The 18,152-nt window shown below is 42.3% G+C and overlaps 2 protein-coding genes across 2 annotated transcripts; one reads left to right on the plus strand and one right to left on the minus strand.

The window, feature by feature from the left end:
- Window positions 1-3,783: 3,783 nt before the first annotated feature.
- Window positions 3,784-5,052, minus strand: LOC311095538 (uncharacterized protein). Its single transcript, XM_084134067.1, has 2 exons — window positions 4,828-5,052; window positions 3,784-4,357 (listed from the first exon to the last, which is right to left on the minus strand). The coding sequence occupies exons 1-2, from the start codon at window positions 4,910-4,912 to the stop codon at window positions 3,885-3,887; spliced, it is 558 nt and encodes a 185-aa protein (XP_083990193.1). The 5' UTR covers window positions 4,913-5,052; the 3' UTR covers window positions 3,784-3,884.
- A 10,793-nt stretch (window positions 5,053-15,845) lies between these two features.
- Window positions 15,846-17,014, plus strand: LOC311095510 (uncharacterized protein). The gene is made up of 2 exons (XM_084134043.1): window positions 15,846-16,097; window positions 16,576-17,014. The coding sequence occupies exons 1-2, from the start codon at window positions 16,013-16,015 to the stop codon at window positions 16,911-16,913; spliced, it is 423 nt and encodes a 140-aa protein (XP_083990169.1). The 5' UTR covers window positions 15,846-16,012; the 3' UTR covers window positions 16,914-17,014.
- The last annotated feature ends 1,138 nt before the right edge of the window (window positions 17,015-18,152 follow it).

Here is an 18,152-nt window from a genome sequence, read left to right on the forward strand (position 1 = left end):
AAGAAACACGAATCAGCCTCTCAGGAGCACAGCCCAGACTCGCTGCACCACAAGGAAGAGAGCACGCACTTCACCGGAGCACCCGCCCTAATCCTTCACTGGGTTTTGTCACCTTGTAAATAAATCCAACCTTTGTTTGAGCTATCCTTGTTGTGTGATTTTTTTGTTTTCTTCAAAGGTTCAAATGTTCACTTATATCTTAACTTGATGTGATTTTGTAGGCTAGTGTATTCTTTTTATGATGTTCACAAATGGACCATGGTGAACATACAGGTTTTCAACCCTGTTTGAATACAAAACCCAGTTTAAAATAAAAAAAGTCCAGTGCAAGCATTACTCCTGCTCGTCATCGGCAGCTGTCACAGTTGCCAGGCGACAAGAATAATTCCTCCGTAGGCTAGACCGGTCCGAGCGCTTCACATGAGCCCTTTGATATGGGACGCAGCTGTAGTTAGCAACAATTTGTTAATATTGTGACAATAGGCCTACATTTTGTTACTTTAATTTACAAAATGTAGGACTTTTCGGACCTACATACTTCGTTAAGTATTCACGTACAAATGTGAAGTAACCTACTACTGAAGTACTTTTTTTCCCCTCACAGGACAGCAACACTACAAAATGATGTTCTTTTACAATATGATGCATTGGTAGACAACTTAGTGGATAGTGGAAATATCCACTCGAACACTCTGGAGACCATCCCAGATGATGTCCCACCAGCAGAAAGGCCTTACCGGGGTCTCTATTGTGGCAGCCCATCCCGGTCCAGCAGCACCACCAGGGTCTCCCTGCTCAGCGGAATAAAAGTCTACATCATTTTTTCTTATTTTATGTACTGTAAATTTAAATGTTTATGTTGATTTTGATATGTTTAATGTATGTTGGAAATAGTTGGAAAATGTACTTTTATGTAGCCTACAGAACAAATGATTTTCATATTTAAAGTTGCATACACATAAATAATGTACAGGATTTTCTTTCCTTTTAAAAAAAATATGAGTGAAAAAAGTTAAACAAGAATATATAGAAAAAATACTTTGAAGACGTGCCAATGCTTTGTAATCAATTCCAAAGTAAAGAGTTGCAGTAGTGTGTACAAAGCTCTCGCTTTCACAATCTGCAGGGGCTATCTCAAGGATGCTTACTTTAATATAAGCATCTATCCAGCGCACTGGGAAATATATCAGTTTTTCCTTTCAGAGCGAAGTGTACACATTTTTTTACTCTTCTTTTCAGGCAGACACAGAGATGCTCATGTCTCATCTCACGAATCCGGGGTCCAGAATCAACTCTGGGGGATGTGCGGCAGGGCTGCCGTAGATCTCTTCGCCTTGCAGGCAAACGCAAAGTGTCCGCTGTATGTTTCTCAATCAGGGATGAAAATGTGCCCGAACGTGTTGCTATGCATTCCCACCGCTGAGTCTAATTTCTCCCACCCTGGACAGAGTAAGAGAAAACTAATTATCTATCCGTCTGATAGCCCCTCGTTGGCCGGAGAGGCTGTGGCTGGCAGAGATTGTCCAGCTGGACCTGCACTGTCAGATGCACTGCACTGGCAAATATTTTACCCACACCCGGAACAAGTCGATCTTTGTGTCTACACCCGTGAAGGGTTAAATTTAAACGCATTTGGGCTTCCGCAGAAGGTTATAAACACTATCCAAAGCGCTAGAGCCCCATCAACTCTATGGCCTTAAATTGCGTTTGTTTGAGGGCTGGTGTACTCGTAAAGGAGTCATTACTGTTCAGTGCGTGTACTCTGCTTTTTGCTAAGCTTGATGAACAATGGGAGAGCGTTTTCTATTATCAAACTTTACCTTGCTGCTATTTCGGCTTGTCATGTAGGCTTTGAAGGAGTTTCAGTGGGACGGCACCTTCTTATATGCCGTTTTATGAAGGGAGTGAAGCGTTTGAGACCAGTGTCGAAGCGGCTGGTGCTGCCATGGGACTTGTCTACGGTTCTGAATGCTTAAACTCGAGCCCCGTTTGAACCTCTGGAGAGTGCTCATATTAAGCTTCTATCTCTGAAAATGGTCTTACTACTTGCTTTAATCTCAGCTAAGCGAGTGGTTGAGTCGGTTACATGCCTTGTCGGTTCATCAAGCATGTCTGAATTTTAGTCCGGTTGACAGAAAGGTTACGCTGCTGCCTATCCTGCCTTTCGTTCCCAAAGTTTCAGCTTAGAACTGCTCTGCTTTGGAGTTGCATGCCTTTTACCTAGGGCTGGGTATCGATACCTTGACTTCGATACCGGTTCCTGAACACTACTCTTTTTTTTAATACGAAGTTTATGAAATCCTTTTTAACAAGATTACATTACATATTACCTTAAAAAAAGCTTTGCCTTTTTTTTTTTAGACTCAAAGACTCGTATAGGCCACTGGGGGGCAGAATATACACCCCGCGCTCAAGCGCATGCATAAAGCTTGCCACAAAGTAGTCTAATAGATAGATAGATTTCTTTATTGCCATTGTACAATTTTACATACAACATTTTTTTTTGACTTTCCAACGTATATAGTTACATATTGCAATCAAAGGCCATATTGCACATTAATAAATAAAGTGCTCATAGTGTTATATTTCACATAAATTGTCTCGTATGTCAAGAATGTGTTGTGGTGATTTTGGGGATGTGTTTTCAGTTCAAAGTTGATTATCATGATAGCTTTGGAATAGAAGCTGTTCATGAATTTCATTGTGCGTGATTTGATAGACCTGTAGCGTTTTCCGGATGGCAGTAGTTCAAATAAATGATGGGCTGGGTGATACGGGTCCTTAAGAATGTTGTGTGTTTTCTGCAGACAACAAGAGGTGAAAATGTCATCCAGGGCAGGTAGCTGTTGATTTGTAATGTTCTGTGCGGTCTTTAGTACTCTCTGCAAAGCCTTTTTATCAGCTGCCTCCATACCACACCAGCATACCATATGTGATGCGATCTGGGAAAACCCGTCAGATCTAAAAATAGACCCAGTGTCAATTGTCAAAATTGGGTTTTTATTAAATTCAATAACATCTTGTCTATCATCTCTGAATATATCTTGCCAAAATTCACTAGTTTAGTGCAGCAAGAGCAATTTATAGTGGCAAGCTGAAAAGACCAGGAGCCTCATTTATAAAACTTTGCGTAGGATTTGCGTCAGAAGTGGCGTACGGATGAAACATAGGACGTGCGTACGCACAGAAATATTCAGATTTATAAAACCGTGCGCACGCACATCCTACGCCGTTTTCCCTTAATAAATCACAATCAATTCTAAATGTAGCGCAGCTTTTCTCATTTCACCCGTTTTTGTGCGTACGCCTGGGTCAGAGTTTGCGTGAAGGACCGCACATTTTCCCGTCAAGTTTGCTTTTTATAAATACCAATTATTGCGTAGAGAGCAGTGTACGCCTTCTTTTGTGCGTACACAACGTTTATAAATGAGGCCCCAGGTCTTTTCACTTGATTTATCAGTGGTTGGGGGATTAGCGTAGCATTTCTTTTAACCTTTGCGATGTTTCCCTGACAGAGGATAAAACACCTGAACATGAACTGTAAAAGCGGTTAACCTTCCCTGATTGAGCAGAGGATAGATCTTCCCTTACTTTACAGAGAATGACTCTTCTCTGGCATTGCTGTGCGTTAACACAACCTTCCGGTGATTAGACAGGATAAACCAACTTCCTCGACTATACAGAGGATGAAACACTTCTGTCGACACGGAGGAAAACCACATGTACTCCACAGAAAGAGAAGTACTTTTTTTACCAAAAACTCCAATCAAGCAAAAATAATTCATTAAACAATTTATTTGGTGAGAAACAGGGAACATTCCATACAAATAAAGCACTGAATAGATCTGTAAAAGAACTTCAGCATGAGTTCGGCAAAATCAATGTCATGATTTAGATTGGCCATCAGGGTGACCGCAGTGGCCGTCATGGTGACCGCAGTGGCCGTCATGGTGACCGCCATGGTGACTGTGGTGGCCGTCATGGCGACCGCCATGGTGACCGTGGTGGCCGTCATGGCGACCGCCATGGTGACCGTGGTCGTGGTGGCCGTCACGGTCTCCATCCCACTCAGGCTGCTTTGGAGGTTCGGTCACAGGCTTCACTGCAGGCATTGGAGGTTCGGCCACAGGCTTCACTGCAGGCTTCACTGCAGGCTTTGGCAGGTCGGCCACAGGCTTCACGGCAGGCTTCACTGCAGGCTTTGGCAGTTCGGCCACAGGCTTCACTGCAGGCTTTGGCAGGTCGGCCGCAGGCTTCACGGCAGGCTTCGGCAGGTCGGCCGCAGGCTTCACGGCAGGCTTCGGCAGTTCGGCCACAGGCTTCACTGCAGGCTTTGGCAGTTCGGCCGCAGGCTTCACTGGAGGGATACAGAGTCATCTTTAGTCGGTCCTTTCTCAAATCATGAATAGCAAGTGTTACAGAGTGATTTGTATTTTAAATATTTATCATCTTTAATCATTTTGTAAAGCTATTCTGTGAAACTGCTATATGTGCTAAATTTCAGGTATTTTTGTCATGGAGTAGGATATAACAACTATAGAAGACACTTGGGGGGGGGGGGGTCTCAAACTTGAAAATATGCATACATTTATCTGCTTAAAAATCAATACATTTATCACTAAACTGTCAATCAGTTTTAAAGACAAGAGTAGTGGTGTAATACAAGCACAATGCAGATAGAAGACATGGACAGTTAATGTGTTTTTCATAAGTTTACTGTTGCAACTAAACGTACTGTAGCTACATGTTCAAAATAAGTCATATTTTGTAAGATATTCATTTATGCATTTCTTCAGACTGTGTAATGAAGCTAAAAGATCTTCTCACCTGCGACTCCAGTGAGTGTTGTGCACAAACATGCAGACAGGCACAATAAAACAACACTCAACAAGCAGTACACTCGAGCTGTCATTCTCTCGACCTGTGATCTCACAATGGGCTCTGCTGGAAAACACGCGGAGTCAGCCAGTCAATCAGAAGGAACAGTGATGCACACAATACTCCAATGCAAACACGTGCTGCTGAACCGCTGTATAAAAGTTTTCTGAAAACGCGTTTTTAAAGATCCAAGGAGGTCTGGGTAACTCCAACCCTGATGAAACTCACCTGCGTGTAGCTTTCTAGTAGCCTAATCTTGAAGACCTTGATTAGCTTGTTCAGGTGTGTTTGATTAGGTTTGGAGGAGCGGAGCGCTGCGTTCATGCCAGATGTCGTAATAATAACAACCATAATTAGTATTATGACTAATGCCTTGTCCAAATACCCACACTTGCGGTCTTTGCACTTGACCACTTGTCTACTTGCATGACGTATTCCTCTATTTGGCCCAGGGCTGCGTTCCAGTCCACTTTTAGACACGCACTTGCGAATTTACCTACGCACTTCCCCTCAGGGGAATCCCTGCCACCATTTTGAAGTGCGTTCCACTTCGTGAAGTGGACGAGGGAAGTTTATATGGACAGACCAGAGCCCGCCTAGGGAGAGCCTGCCCACTCCCTATTAAGTCCTATTGTACCGAATTTTGGTTGTAGTTCCACCAGAGTTCCACTGGGGGCGATCACCCATGAGTGCAAAATGAATGGGAGTCTATGGGGCTAGACGGCTAAATTGGTCTCTTTCACCCGATTGCCGTTGATAAATATCAGATTTGATTGTAGGTTTTGCAAGTTCAACATGGGTTATAGGTCGAAAGTTGAATGAACCAGTACTTATGTCCTTTCGATTTCTTACAGGTTGAGTTGTTGTTGCCCATAACACGCTAGCATTCTGCTAATGAACGCTGATTGGTCAGTGAAGGACTGATTACGACCAGAGATACCGCTTGATGGCATCGTGGCATCCGAAGCGGGACCAGAAACAAACAAAACAAAAACTCTTCTAGCACGTGTATTTACCTGTGTTGTCGATGCCTCGAGAGAAAAGAAAGTGCAGAGCGCGAACGCACCAAAGTGACTGAAGGATTGCCGTAAAGCAGTATCTCTGGTCGTACGATGTGTATGACGTCATTGACATTTTTAAAAGACGTTTTAAAGCAAATAAGTGACTCAAAAAAATCTAACACCCAGCAATGTGTAATCTCCTTTCGAATACAACATTCAAATTACTAGACAAAGAATTATATCCTGAGAAAAGTGGATTTTGATTGGTATAGCGCCATAGACCTCCATTCATTCTGCACTCGTCCTTTGAGCGCCCTCATATGGAATCAGAGTGGAACTGCAACCAGTTCAGAAGCCGGAAGTGTACTGAGAGTGAAACTTCTCGCCTTATTAGACATTCTCTGGACAGACTCTATGATATATTAATTCTGTTTTATTTTTTTAAACAACCCAAAAACACCTATAAACATTTGGATGCTGCATTAAACAAATTCTTAAAGGGAAAAATAAATAAATAAATAAATAAATCAACTGATTCCAAGTGATCAAGGGCTTAGGACGTTCCAATTCAGCCAATTGCAGTTTCCACCAGTAGTGGGCACTCGTGCAACGTAAGCAATGACGTACATCCGAGTGAACGAGACGGAGGGAAGTTAGCGAGTGAAGGGCATGACTGGAACGCAGCCCAAGTGTTCAACTTTTGATTACTTGATTGGACACACTTATGGCTTGCAAAAAATGCAAGTGTTTACAGAGCTTTTCTATATTATATTTTCAATACTTTGCTTTTTTTTTTAAATGTATGTACATGTCTGTTCAGTAGTCGCTATGTAACTAACATAAAACACAAATTTAAAATTGTGATGCTTCTAATTAAGTGATAAAAACAGTTGCAAATGTTGTACAAAATAGGCCTACACATATCATACTCATCTTTGCACCAATCAAATGTGCAACACTATATTTTTACTACCAAATTATATGTATCTAAATAAATTATAGTGGAATGTTTACCTCGACATCTTGCGATTTCGGGGCACATGAGTTCCAGAACATAATACATGAGCCTCGAATACCGCTTCAGTGTGGGTTTAGTGTGCATTAAAGGTGCTCTAAGCAATGTTGGGTGACGTCACTTCTTGTTGACGTTCAAAGTATTGTCAAACAAAACCAAGGCTAGCTCGACCCTCTCTCCTCCTCATCCTCTCCTTTACTCACCCTGAAGCCATCCTAGATGTATATGACATTCTTCTTTCAGGCGATTACAATCGGAGTTATATAAAATAAGATGTCCTGGCTCTTCCAAGCTTGAGACTGAATGGCTGTTTGACTTTGGAAGTACACTATAGCACATCTGTTCATGATTAAAGTGCTCAACACGGATCGTGGGGGTTAATAAAGGTCTTCTGAAGTGAAGCGATGTGTTTGTGTAAGAAACACGAATCAGCCTCTCAGGAGCACAGCCCAGACTCGCTGCACCACAAGGAAGAGAGCACGCACTTCACCGGAGCACCCGCCCTAATCCTTCACTGGGTTTTGTCACCTTGTAAATAAATCCAACCTTTGTTTGAGCTATCCTTGTTGTGTGATTTTTTTGTTTTCTTCAAAGGTTCAAATGTTCACTTATATCTTAACTTGATGTGATTTTGTAGGCTAGTGTATTCTTTTTATGATGTACACAAATGGACCATGGTGAACATACAGGTTTTCAACCCTGTTTGAATACAAAACCCAGTTTAAAATAAAAAAAGTCCAGTGCAAGCATTACTCCTGCTCGTCATCGGCAGCTGTCACAGTTGCCAGGCGACAAGAATAATTCCTCCGTAGGCTAGACCGGTCCGAGCGCTTCACATGAGCCCTTTGATATGGGACGCAGCTGTAGTTAGCAACAATTTGTTAATATTGTGACAATAGGCCTACATTTTGTTACTTTAATTTACAAAATGTAGGACTTTTCGGACCTACATACTTCGTTAAGTATTCACGTACAAATGTGAAGTAACCTACTACTGAAGTACTTTTTTTCCCCTCACAGGACAGCAACACTACAAAATGATGTTCTTTTACAATATGATGCATTGGTAGACAACTTAGTGGATAGTGGAAATATCCACTCGAACACTCTGGAGACCATCCCAGATGATGTCCCACCAGCAGAAAGGCCTTACCGGGGTCTCTATTGTGGCAGCCCATCCCGGTCCAGCAGCACCACCAGGGTCTCCCTGCTCAGCGGAATAAAAGTCTACATCATTTTTTCTTATTTTATGTACTGTAAATTTAAATGTTTATGTTGATTTTGATATGTTTAATGTATGTTGGAAATAGTTGGAAAATGTACTTTTATGTAGCCTACAGAACAAATGATTTTCATATTTAAAGTTGCATACACATAAATAATGTACAGGATTTTCTTTCCTTTTAAAAAAAATATGAGTGAAAAAAGTTAAACAAGAATATATAGAAAAAATACTTTGAAGACGTGCCAATGCTTTGTAATCAATTCCAAAGTAAAGAGTTGCAGTAGTGCGTACAAAGCTCTCGCTTTCACAATCTGCAGGGGCTATCTCAAGGATGCTTACTTTAATATAAGCATCTATCCAGCGCACTGGGAAATATATCAGTTTTTCCTTTCAGAGCGAAGTGTACACATTTTTTTACTCTTCTTTTCAGGCAGACACAGAGATGCTCATGTCTCATCTCACGAATCCGGGGTCCAGAATCAACTCTGGGGGATGTGCGGCAGGGCTGCCGTAGATCTCTTCGCCTTGCAGGCAAACGCAAAGTGTCCGCTGTATGTTTCTCAATCAGGGATGAAAATGTGCCCGAACGTGTTGCTATGCATTCCCACCGCTGAGTCTAATTTCTCCCACCCTGGACAGAGTAAGAGAAAACTAATGATCTATCCGTCTGATAGCCCCTCGTTGGCCGGAGAGGCTGTGGCTGGCAGAGATTGTCCAGCTGGACCTGCACTGTCAGATGCACTGCACTGGCAAATATTTTACCCACACCCGGAACAAGTCGATCTTTGTGTCTACACCCGTGAAGGGTTAAATTTAAACGCATCTGGGCTTCCGCAGAAGGTTATAAACACTATCCAAAGCGCTAGAGCCCCATCAACTCTATGGCCTTAAATTGCGTTTGTTTGAGGGCTGGTGTACTCGTAAAGGAGTCATTACTGTTCAGTGCGTGTACTCTGCTTTTTGCTAAGCTTGATGAACAATGGGAGAGCGTTTTCTATTATCAAACTTTACCTTGCTGCTATTTCGGCTTGTCATGTAGGCTTTGAAGGAGTTTCAGTGGGACGGCACCTTCTTATATGCCGTTTTATGAAGGGAGTGAAGCGTTTGAGACCAGTGTCGAAGCGGCTGGTGCTGCCATGGGACTTGTCTACGGTTCTGAATGCTTAAACTCGAGCCCCGTTTGAACCTCTGGAGAGTGCTCATATTAAGCTTCTATCTCTGAAAATGGTCTTACTACTTGCTTTAATCTCAGCTAAGCGAGTGGTTGAGTCGGTTACATGCCTTGTCGGTTCATCAAGCATGTCTGAATTTTAGTCCGGTTGACAGCAAGGTTACGCTGCTGCCTATCCTGCCTTTCGTTCCCAAAGTTTCAGCTTAGAACTGCTCTGCTTTGGAGTTGCATGCCTTTTACCTAGGGCTGGGTATCGATACCTTGACTTCGATACCGGTTCCTGAACACTACTCTTTTTTTAATACGAAGTTTATGAAATCCTTTTTAACAAGATTACATTACATATTACCTTAAAAAAAGCTTTGCCTTTTTTTTTTTAGACTCAAAGACTCGTATAGGCCACTGGGGGGCAGAATATACACCCCGCGCTCAAGCGCATGCATAAAGCTTGCCACAAAGTAGTCTAATAGATAGATAGATTTCTTTATTGCCATTGTACAATTTTACATACAACATTTTTTTTTGACTTTCCAACGTATATAGTTACATATTGCAATCAAAGGCCATATTGCACATTAATAAATAAAGTGCTCAGTGTTATTTCACATAAATTGTCTTGTATGTCAAGAATGTGTTGTGGTGATTTTGGGGATGTGTTTTCAGTTTAGAGGTCATTATCGTGATAGCTTTGGAATAGAAGCTGTTCATGAATCTCGTTGTGCGTGATTTGATAGACCTGTAGCGTTTTCCGGATGGCAGTAGTTCAAATAAATGATGGGCTGGGTGATACGGGTCCTTCAGAATGTTGTGTGTTTTCTGCAGACAACGAGAGGTGAAAATGTCATCCAGGGCAGGTAGCTGTTGATTTGTAATGTTCTGTGCGGTCTTTAGTACTCTCTGCAAAGCCTTTTTATCAGCTGCCGATCTGCCTCCATAACACACCAGCATACCATATGTCAGGGGTTCCCAAACTTTTCCATGCCAAGGCCCCCCAAATACCACTAGTTTCTGGCCAAGGCCCCCGTATTGAACCCATCGACAATACTACGGCACGGCACATGTAGAAATAAATAAATAAAACATCTAGGTGAACATCAGATTATGTGATGGTGTTTGATACCAGCCAATCAGAAAGATGAGATGCACCGATTACAATTTTCAAGGCAGATTCCGATTTTTCATTGAGTTTGACCTGCCGATACAGATTTAAGCCGATTCTGATTTCATTTTTTCTAACCACTTTACAGCACAAACAAATATTTATTTTATATATATATATATATATATATATATATATATATATATATATATATATATATAATAAAACACCACTTTTACCCAAACTGGTTAATAAAAACAAGTTTAAATGGATACATTCTCTATAAATATTTTTGTCTTCATTTTCTTTTCTGACATAGCCTACAGATATCAGATAGGCTATACAACAAATTATTATAATGTTTTTTATAACAATACTCATATTAGCAAATATGTATTTTTTAACGTTTTTTAACTTTTTTTTTTTCCAACTTGCTGCGGCCCCCCTGGCGCCCCCTGGCGGCCCCCACTTTGAAAACCCCTGTATTAGACTACTTTGTGGCAAGCTTTATGCATGCGCTTGAGCGCGGGGTGTATATTCTGCCCCCCAGTGGCCTATACGAGTCTTTGAGTCTAAAAAAAAAAAAGGCAAAGCTTTTTTTAAGGTAATATGTAATGTAATCTTGTTAAAAAGGATTTCATAAACTTCGTATTAAAAAAAAGAGTAGTGTTCAGGAACCGGTATCGAAGTCAAGGTATCGATACCCAGCCCTAGGTAAAAGGCATGCAACTCCAAAGCAGAGCAGTTCTAAGCTGAAACTTTGGGAACGAAAGGCAGGATAGGCAGCAGCGTAACCTTGCTGTCAACCGGACTAAAATTCAGACATGCTTGATGAACCGACAAGGCATGTAACCGACTCAACCACTCGCTTAGCTGAGATTAAAGCAAGTAGTAAGACCATTTTCAGAGATAGAAGCTTAATATGAGCACTCTCCAGAGGTTCAAACGGGGCTCGAGTTTAAGCATTCAGAACCGTAGACAAGTCCCATGGCAGCACCAGCCGCTTCGACACTGGTCTCAAACGCTTCACTCCCTTCATAAAACGGCATATAAGAAGGTGCCGTCCCACTGAAACTCCTTCAAAGCCTACATGACAAGCCGAAATAGCAGCAAGGTAAAGTTTGATAATAGAAAACGCTCTCCCATTGTTCATCAAGCTTAGCAAAAAGCAGAGTACACGCACTGAACAGTAATGACTCCTTTACGAGTACACCAGCCCTCAAACAAACGCAATTTAAGGCCATAGAGTTGATGGGGCTCTAGCGCTTTGGATAGTGTTTATAACCTTCTGCGGAAGCCCAGATGCGTTTAAATTTAACCCTTCACGGGTGTAGACACAAAGATCGACTTGTTCCGGGTGTGGGTAATATATTTGCCAGTGCAGTGCATCTGACAGTGCAGGTCCAGCTGGACAATCTCTGCCAGCCACAGCCTCTCCGGCCAACGAGGGGCTATCAGACGGATAGATCATTAGTTTTCTCTTACTCTGTCCAGGGTGGGAGAAATTAGACTCAGCGGTGGGAATGCATAGCAACACGTTCGGGCACATTTTCATCCCTGATTGAGAAACATACAGCGGACACTTTGCGTTTGCCTGCAAGGCGAAGAGATCTACGGCAGCCCTGCCGCACATCCCCCAGAGTTGATTCTGGACCCCGGATTCGTGAGATGAGACATGAGCATCTCTGTGTCTGCCTGAAAAGAAGAGTAAAAAAATGTGTACACTTCGCTCTGAAAGGAAAAACTGATATATTTCCCAGTGCGCTGGATAGATGCTTATATTAAAGTAAGCATCCTTGAGATCGCCCCTGCAGATTGTGAAAGCGAGAGCTTTGTACGCACTACTGCAACTCTTTACTTTGGAATTGATTACAAAGCATTGGCACGTCTTCAAAGTATTTTTTCTATATATTCTTGTTTAACTTTTTTCACTCATATTTTTTTTAAAAGGAAAGAAAATCCTGTACATTATTTATGTGTATGCAACTTTAAATATGAAAATCATTTGTTCTGTAGGCTACATAAAAGTACATTTTCCAACTATTTCCAACATACATTAAACATATCAAAATCAACATAAACATTTAAATTTACAGTACATAAAATAAGAAAAAATGATGTAGACTTTTATTCCGCTGAGCAGGGAGACCCTGGTGGTGCTGCTGGACCGGGATGGGCTGCCACAATAGAGACCCCGGTAAGGCCTTTCTGCTGGTGGGACATCATCTGGGATGGTCTCCAGAGTGTTCGAGTGGTTATTTCCACTATCCACTAAGTTGTCTACCAATGCATCATATTGTAAAAGAACATCATTTTGTAGTGTTGCTGTCCTGTGAGGGGAAAAAAAGTACTTCAGTAGTAGGTTACTTCACATTTGTACGTGAATACTTAACGAAGTATGTAGGTCCGAAAAGTCCTACATTTTGTAAATTAAAGTAACAAAATGTAGGCCTATTGTCACAATATTAACAAATTGTTGCTAACTACAGCTGCGTCCCATATCAAAGGGCTCATGTGAAGCGCTCGGACCGGTCTAGCCTACGGAGGAATTATTCTTGTCGCCTGGCAACTGTGACAGCTGCCGATGACGAGCAGGAGTAATGCTTGCACTGGACTTTTTTTATTTTAAACTGGGTTTTGTATTCAAACAGGGTTGAAAACCTGTATGTTCACCATGGTCCATTTGTGTACATCATAAAAAGAATACACTAGCCTACAAAATCACATCAAGTTAAGATATAAGTGAACATTTGAACCTTTGAAGAAAACAAAAAAATCACACAACAAGGATAGCTCAAACAAAGGTTGGATTTATTTACAAGGTGACAAAACCCAGTGAAGGATTAGGGCGGGTGCTCCGGTGAAGTGCGTGCTCTCTTCCTTGTGGTGCAGCGAGTCTGGGCTGTGCTCCTGAGAGGCTGATTCGTGTTTCTTACACAAACACATCGCTTCACTTCAGAAGACCTTTATTAACCCCCACGATCCGTGTTGAGCACTTTAATCATGAACAGATGTGCTATAGTGTACTTCCAAAGTCAAACAGCCATTCAGTCTCAAGCTTGGAAGAGCCAGGACATCTTATTTTATATAACTCCGATTGTAATCGCCTGAAAGAAGAATGTCATATACATCTAGGATGGCTTCAGGGTGAGTAAATCATGGGCTAATTTTAATTTTTGGGTGAACTATCCCTTTAAAAATGGCAAAGTGCAGTGCCCTTAAAGGTGCTCTAAGAGATGTCACACGTTTTTTAGGCCAAAACATTTTTTGTCACATACAGCAAACATCTCCTCACTATCCGCTAGCTGCCTGTCCCCTGAACACACTGTAAATAAAATGCAGTCTCTGTAGACAGCCCAGGCTCCACAAACGGCAACAAAAACAAACTGGCCTAGCCTGGACCACGAAACATAACAAACAGTTTTCCAGCCAATAACCGACAAGAATGATTTGGAGGTGGGGGTTGGTGGGTTAGTGCGCGTGCACATGAAAGGGGGGTGTGTGGAGTGGAGGAGAGAGAAGCATGAAGAGGGAAGTTAGCTAGAGGAGAGATGTCCTAGACAACGACAAACGTTCAAATGTTATATTCTTGAGAATTTTCAATATGGCCGACACACGACCAAAGAGATGGCGTTCCGATGAACAAATAACAAAGAATTTGAGGGAAAAAGAGAAGGAATGCACAAAGTCCCAAATTTACATCGGAAAAGTGTTCAAAAGGTGGCGAGAACTCCGCTGGCAGAAGGGCTTCCGATCCGACATTCAGGTGGCTCTGTTTTTGCTGGACAGGTGGGTAAACCCAGTTGTTTCTTTTTTTTTTTAAATGGTTCATGACTGTTTCAGGAAACACGGAAGGGAGGGGGAGGGGGAGGGGACGGGATGAGGAGGAGAGAGGGTCGAGCTAGCCTTGGTTTTGTTTTTTGCAAGCCATAAGTGTGTCCAATCGAGTAATCAAAAGTTGAACACTTGGGCTGCGTTCCAGTCATGCCCTTCACTCGCTAACTTCCCTCCGTCTCGTTCACTCGGATGTACGTCATTGCTTACGTTGCACGAGTGCCCACTACTGGTGGAAACTGCAATTGGCTGAATTGGAACGTCCTAAGCCCTTGATCACTTGGAATCAGTTGATTTATTTATTTATTTATTTTTCCCTTTAAGAATTTGTTTAATGCAGCATCCAAATGTTTATAGGTGTTTTTGGGTTGTTTAAAAAAATAAAACAGAATTAATATATCATAGAGTCTGTCCAGAGAATGTCTAATAAGGCGAGAAGTTTCACTCTCAGTACACTTCCGGCTTCTGAACTGGTTGCAGTTCCACTCTGATTCCATATGAGGGCGCTCAAAGGACGAGTGCAGAATGAATGGAGGTCTATGGCGCTATACCAATCAAAATCCACTTTTCTCAGGATATAATTCTTTGTCTAGTAATTTGAATGTTGTATTCGAAAGGAGATGCAAAGAAATTACACATTGCTGGGTGTTAGAGTTTTTTGAGTCACTTATTTGCTTTAAAACGTCTTTTAAAAATGTCAATGACGTCATACACATCGTACGACCAGAGATACTGCTTTACGGCAATCCTTCAGTCACTTTGGTGCGTTCGCGCTCTGCACTTTCTTTTCTCTCGAGGCATCGACAACACAGGTAAATACACGTGCTAGAAGAGTTTTTGTTTGTTTCTGGTCCCGCTTCGGATGCCACGATGCCATCAAGCGGTATCTCTGGTCGTAATCAGTCCTTCACTGACCAATCAGCGTTCATTAGCAGAATGCTAGCGTGTTATGGGCAACAACAACTCAACCTGTAAGAAATCGAAAGGACATAAGTACTGGTTCATTCAACTTTCGACCTATAACCCATGTTGAACTTGCAAAACCTACAATCAAATCTGATATTTATCAACGGCAATCGGGTGAAAGAGACCAATTTAGCCGTCTAGCCCCATAGACTCCCATTCATTTTGCACTCATGGGTGATCGCCCCCAGTGGAACTCTGGTGGAACTACAACCAAAATTCGGTACAATAGGACTTAATAGGGAGTGGGCAGGCTCTCCCTAGGCGGGCTCTGGTCTGTCCATATAAACTTCCCTCGTCCACTTCACGAAGTGGAACGCACTTCAAAATGGTGGCAGGGATTCCCCTGAGGGGAAGTGCGTAGGTAAATTCGCAAGTGCGTGTCTAAAAGTGGACTGGAACGCAGCCCTGGGCCAAATAGAGGAATACGTCATGCAAGTAGACAAGTGGTCAAGTGCAAAGACCGCAAGTGTGGGTATTTGGACAAGGCATTAGTCATAATACTAATTATGGTTGTTATTATTACGACATCTGGCATGAACGCAGCGCTCCGCTCCTCCAAACCTAATCAAACACACCTGAACAAGCTAATCAAGGTCTTCAAGATTAGGCTACTAGAAAGCTACACGCAGGTGAGTTTCATCAGGGTTGGAGTTACCCAGACCTCCTTGGATCTTTAAAAACGCGTTTTCAGAAAACTTTTATACAGCGGTTCAGCAGCACGTGTTTGCATTGGAGTATTGTGTGCATCACTGGTCCTTCTGATTGACTGGCTGACTCCGCGTGTTTTCCAGCAGAGCCCATTGTGAGATCACAGGTCGAGAGAATGACAGCTCGAGTGTACTGCTTGTTGAGTGTTGTTTTATTGTGCCTGTCTGCATGTTTGTGCACAACACTCACTGGAGTCGCAGGTGAGAAGATCTTTTAGCTTCATTACACAGTCTGAAGAAATGCATAAATGAATATCTTACAAAATATGACTTATTTTGAACATGTAGCTACAGTACGTTTAGTTGCAACAGTAAACTTATGAAAAACACATTAACTGTCCATGTCTCCTATCTGCATTGTGCTTGTATTACACCTCACTACTCTTGTCTTTAAAACTGATTGACAGTTTAGTGATAAATGTATTGATTAAGCAGATAAATGTATGCATATTTTCAAGTTTGAGACCCCCCCCCCCCCCCCCCCCCCAAGTGTCTTCTATAGTTGTTATATCCTACTCCATGACAAAAATACCTGAAATTTAGCACATATAGCAGTTTCACAGAATAGCTTTACAAAATGATTAAAGATGATAAATATTTAAAATACAAATCACTCTGTAACACTTGCTATTCATGATTTGAGAAAGGACCGACTAAAGATGACTCTGTATCCCTCCAGTGAAGCCTGTGGCCGAACTGCCAAAGCCTGCAGTGAAGCCTGTGGCCGAACTGCCAAAGCCTGCAGTGAAGCCTGCCGTGAAGCCTGCGGCCGACCTGCCAAAGCCTGCAGTGAAGCCTGTGGCCGAACTGCCAAAGCCTGCAGTGAAGCCTGCCGTGAAGCCTGTGGCCGACCTGCCAAAGCCTGCAGTGAAGCCTGTGACCGAACCTCCAAAGCAGCCTGAGTGGGATGGAGACCGTGACGGCCACCACGATCACCACGGCGGTCACCACGGCGGTCACCATGGCGGTCACCATGACGGCCACTGCGGTCACCCTGATGGCCAATCTAAATCATGACATTGATTTTGCCGAACTCATGCTGAAGTTCTTTTACAGATCTATTCAGTGCTTTATTTGTATGGAATGTTCCCTGTTTCTCACCAAATAAATTGTTTAATGAATTATTTTTGCTTGATTGGAGTTTTTGGTAAAAAAAGTACTTCTCTTTCTGTGGAGTACATGTGGTTTTCCTCCGTGTCGACAGAAGTGTTTCATCCTCTGTATAGTCGAGGAAGTTGGTTTATCCTGTCTAATCACCGGAAGGTTGTGTTAACGCACAGCAATGCCAGAGAAGAGTCATTCTCTGTAAAGTAAGGGAAGATCTATCCTCTGCTCAATCAGGGAAGGTTAACCGCTTTTACAGTTCATGTTCAGGTGTTTTATCCTCTGTCAGGGAAACATCGCAAAGGTTAAAAGAAATGCTACGCTAATCCCCCAACCACTGATAAATCAAGTGAAAAGACCTGGGGCCTCATTTATAAACGTTGTGTACGCACAAAAGAAGGCGTACGCTGCTCTCTACGCAATAATTGGTATTTATAAAAAGCAAACTTGACGGGAAAATGTGCGGTCCTTCACGCAAACTCTGACCCAGGCGTACGCACAAAAACGGGTGAAATGAGAAAAGCTGCGCTACATTTAGAATTGATTGTGATTTATTAAGGGAAAACTGCGTAGGATGTGCGTGCGCATGGTTTTATAAATCTGAATATTTCTGTGCGTACGCACGTCCTATGTTTCATCCGTACGCCACTTCTGACGCAAATCCTACGCAAAGTTTTATAAATGAGGCTCCTGGTCTTTTCAGCTTGCCACTATAAATTGCTCTTGCTGCACTAAACTAGTGAATTTTGGCAAGATATATTCAGAGATGATAGACAAGATGTTATTGAATTTAATAAAAACCCAATTTTGACAATTGACACTGGGTCTATTTTTAGATCTGACGGGTTTTCCCAGATCGCATCACATATGGTATGCTGGTGTGGTATGGAGGCAGCTGATAAAAAGGCTTTGCAGAGAGTACTAAAGACCGCACAGAACATTACAAATCAACAGCTACCTGCCCTGGATGACATTTTCACCTCTTGTTGTCTGCAGAAAACACACAACATTCTGAAGGACCCGTATCACCCAGCCCATCATTTATTTGAACTACTGCCATCCGGAAAACGCTACAGGTCTATCAAATCACGCACAATGAAATTCATGAACAGCTTCTATTCCAAAGCTATCATGATAATCAACTTTGAACTG

This window comes from Abramis brama (genome assembly GCF_963993115.1).
Source record: "Abramis brama genome assembly, chromosome: 13".
Lineage (NCBI taxonomy): Eukaryota > Metazoa > Chordata > Actinopteri > Cypriniformes > Leuciscidae > Abramis > Abramis brama.

Bases quoted from the DNA above. Each gene is read 5' to 3' on its own strand.
- LOC311095538 (XM_084134067.1), bottom strand. From the start codon at position 4,912: ATGACAGCTCGAGTGTACTGCTTGTTGAGTGTTGTTTTATTGTGCCTG. The intron at 4,358-4,827 runs GTGAGAAGATCT...GTATCCCTCCAG, and splicing joins AACACTCACTGGAGTCGCAG to TGAAGCCTGCGGCCGAACTG.
- LOC311095510 (XM_084134043.1), top strand. From the start codon at position 16,013: ATGACAGCTCGAGTGTACTGCTTGTTGAGTGTTGTTTTATTGTGCCTG. The intron at 16,098-16,575 runs GTGAGAAGATCT...GTATCCCTCCAG, and splicing joins AACACTCACTGGAGTCGCAG to TGAAGCCTGTGGCCGAACTG.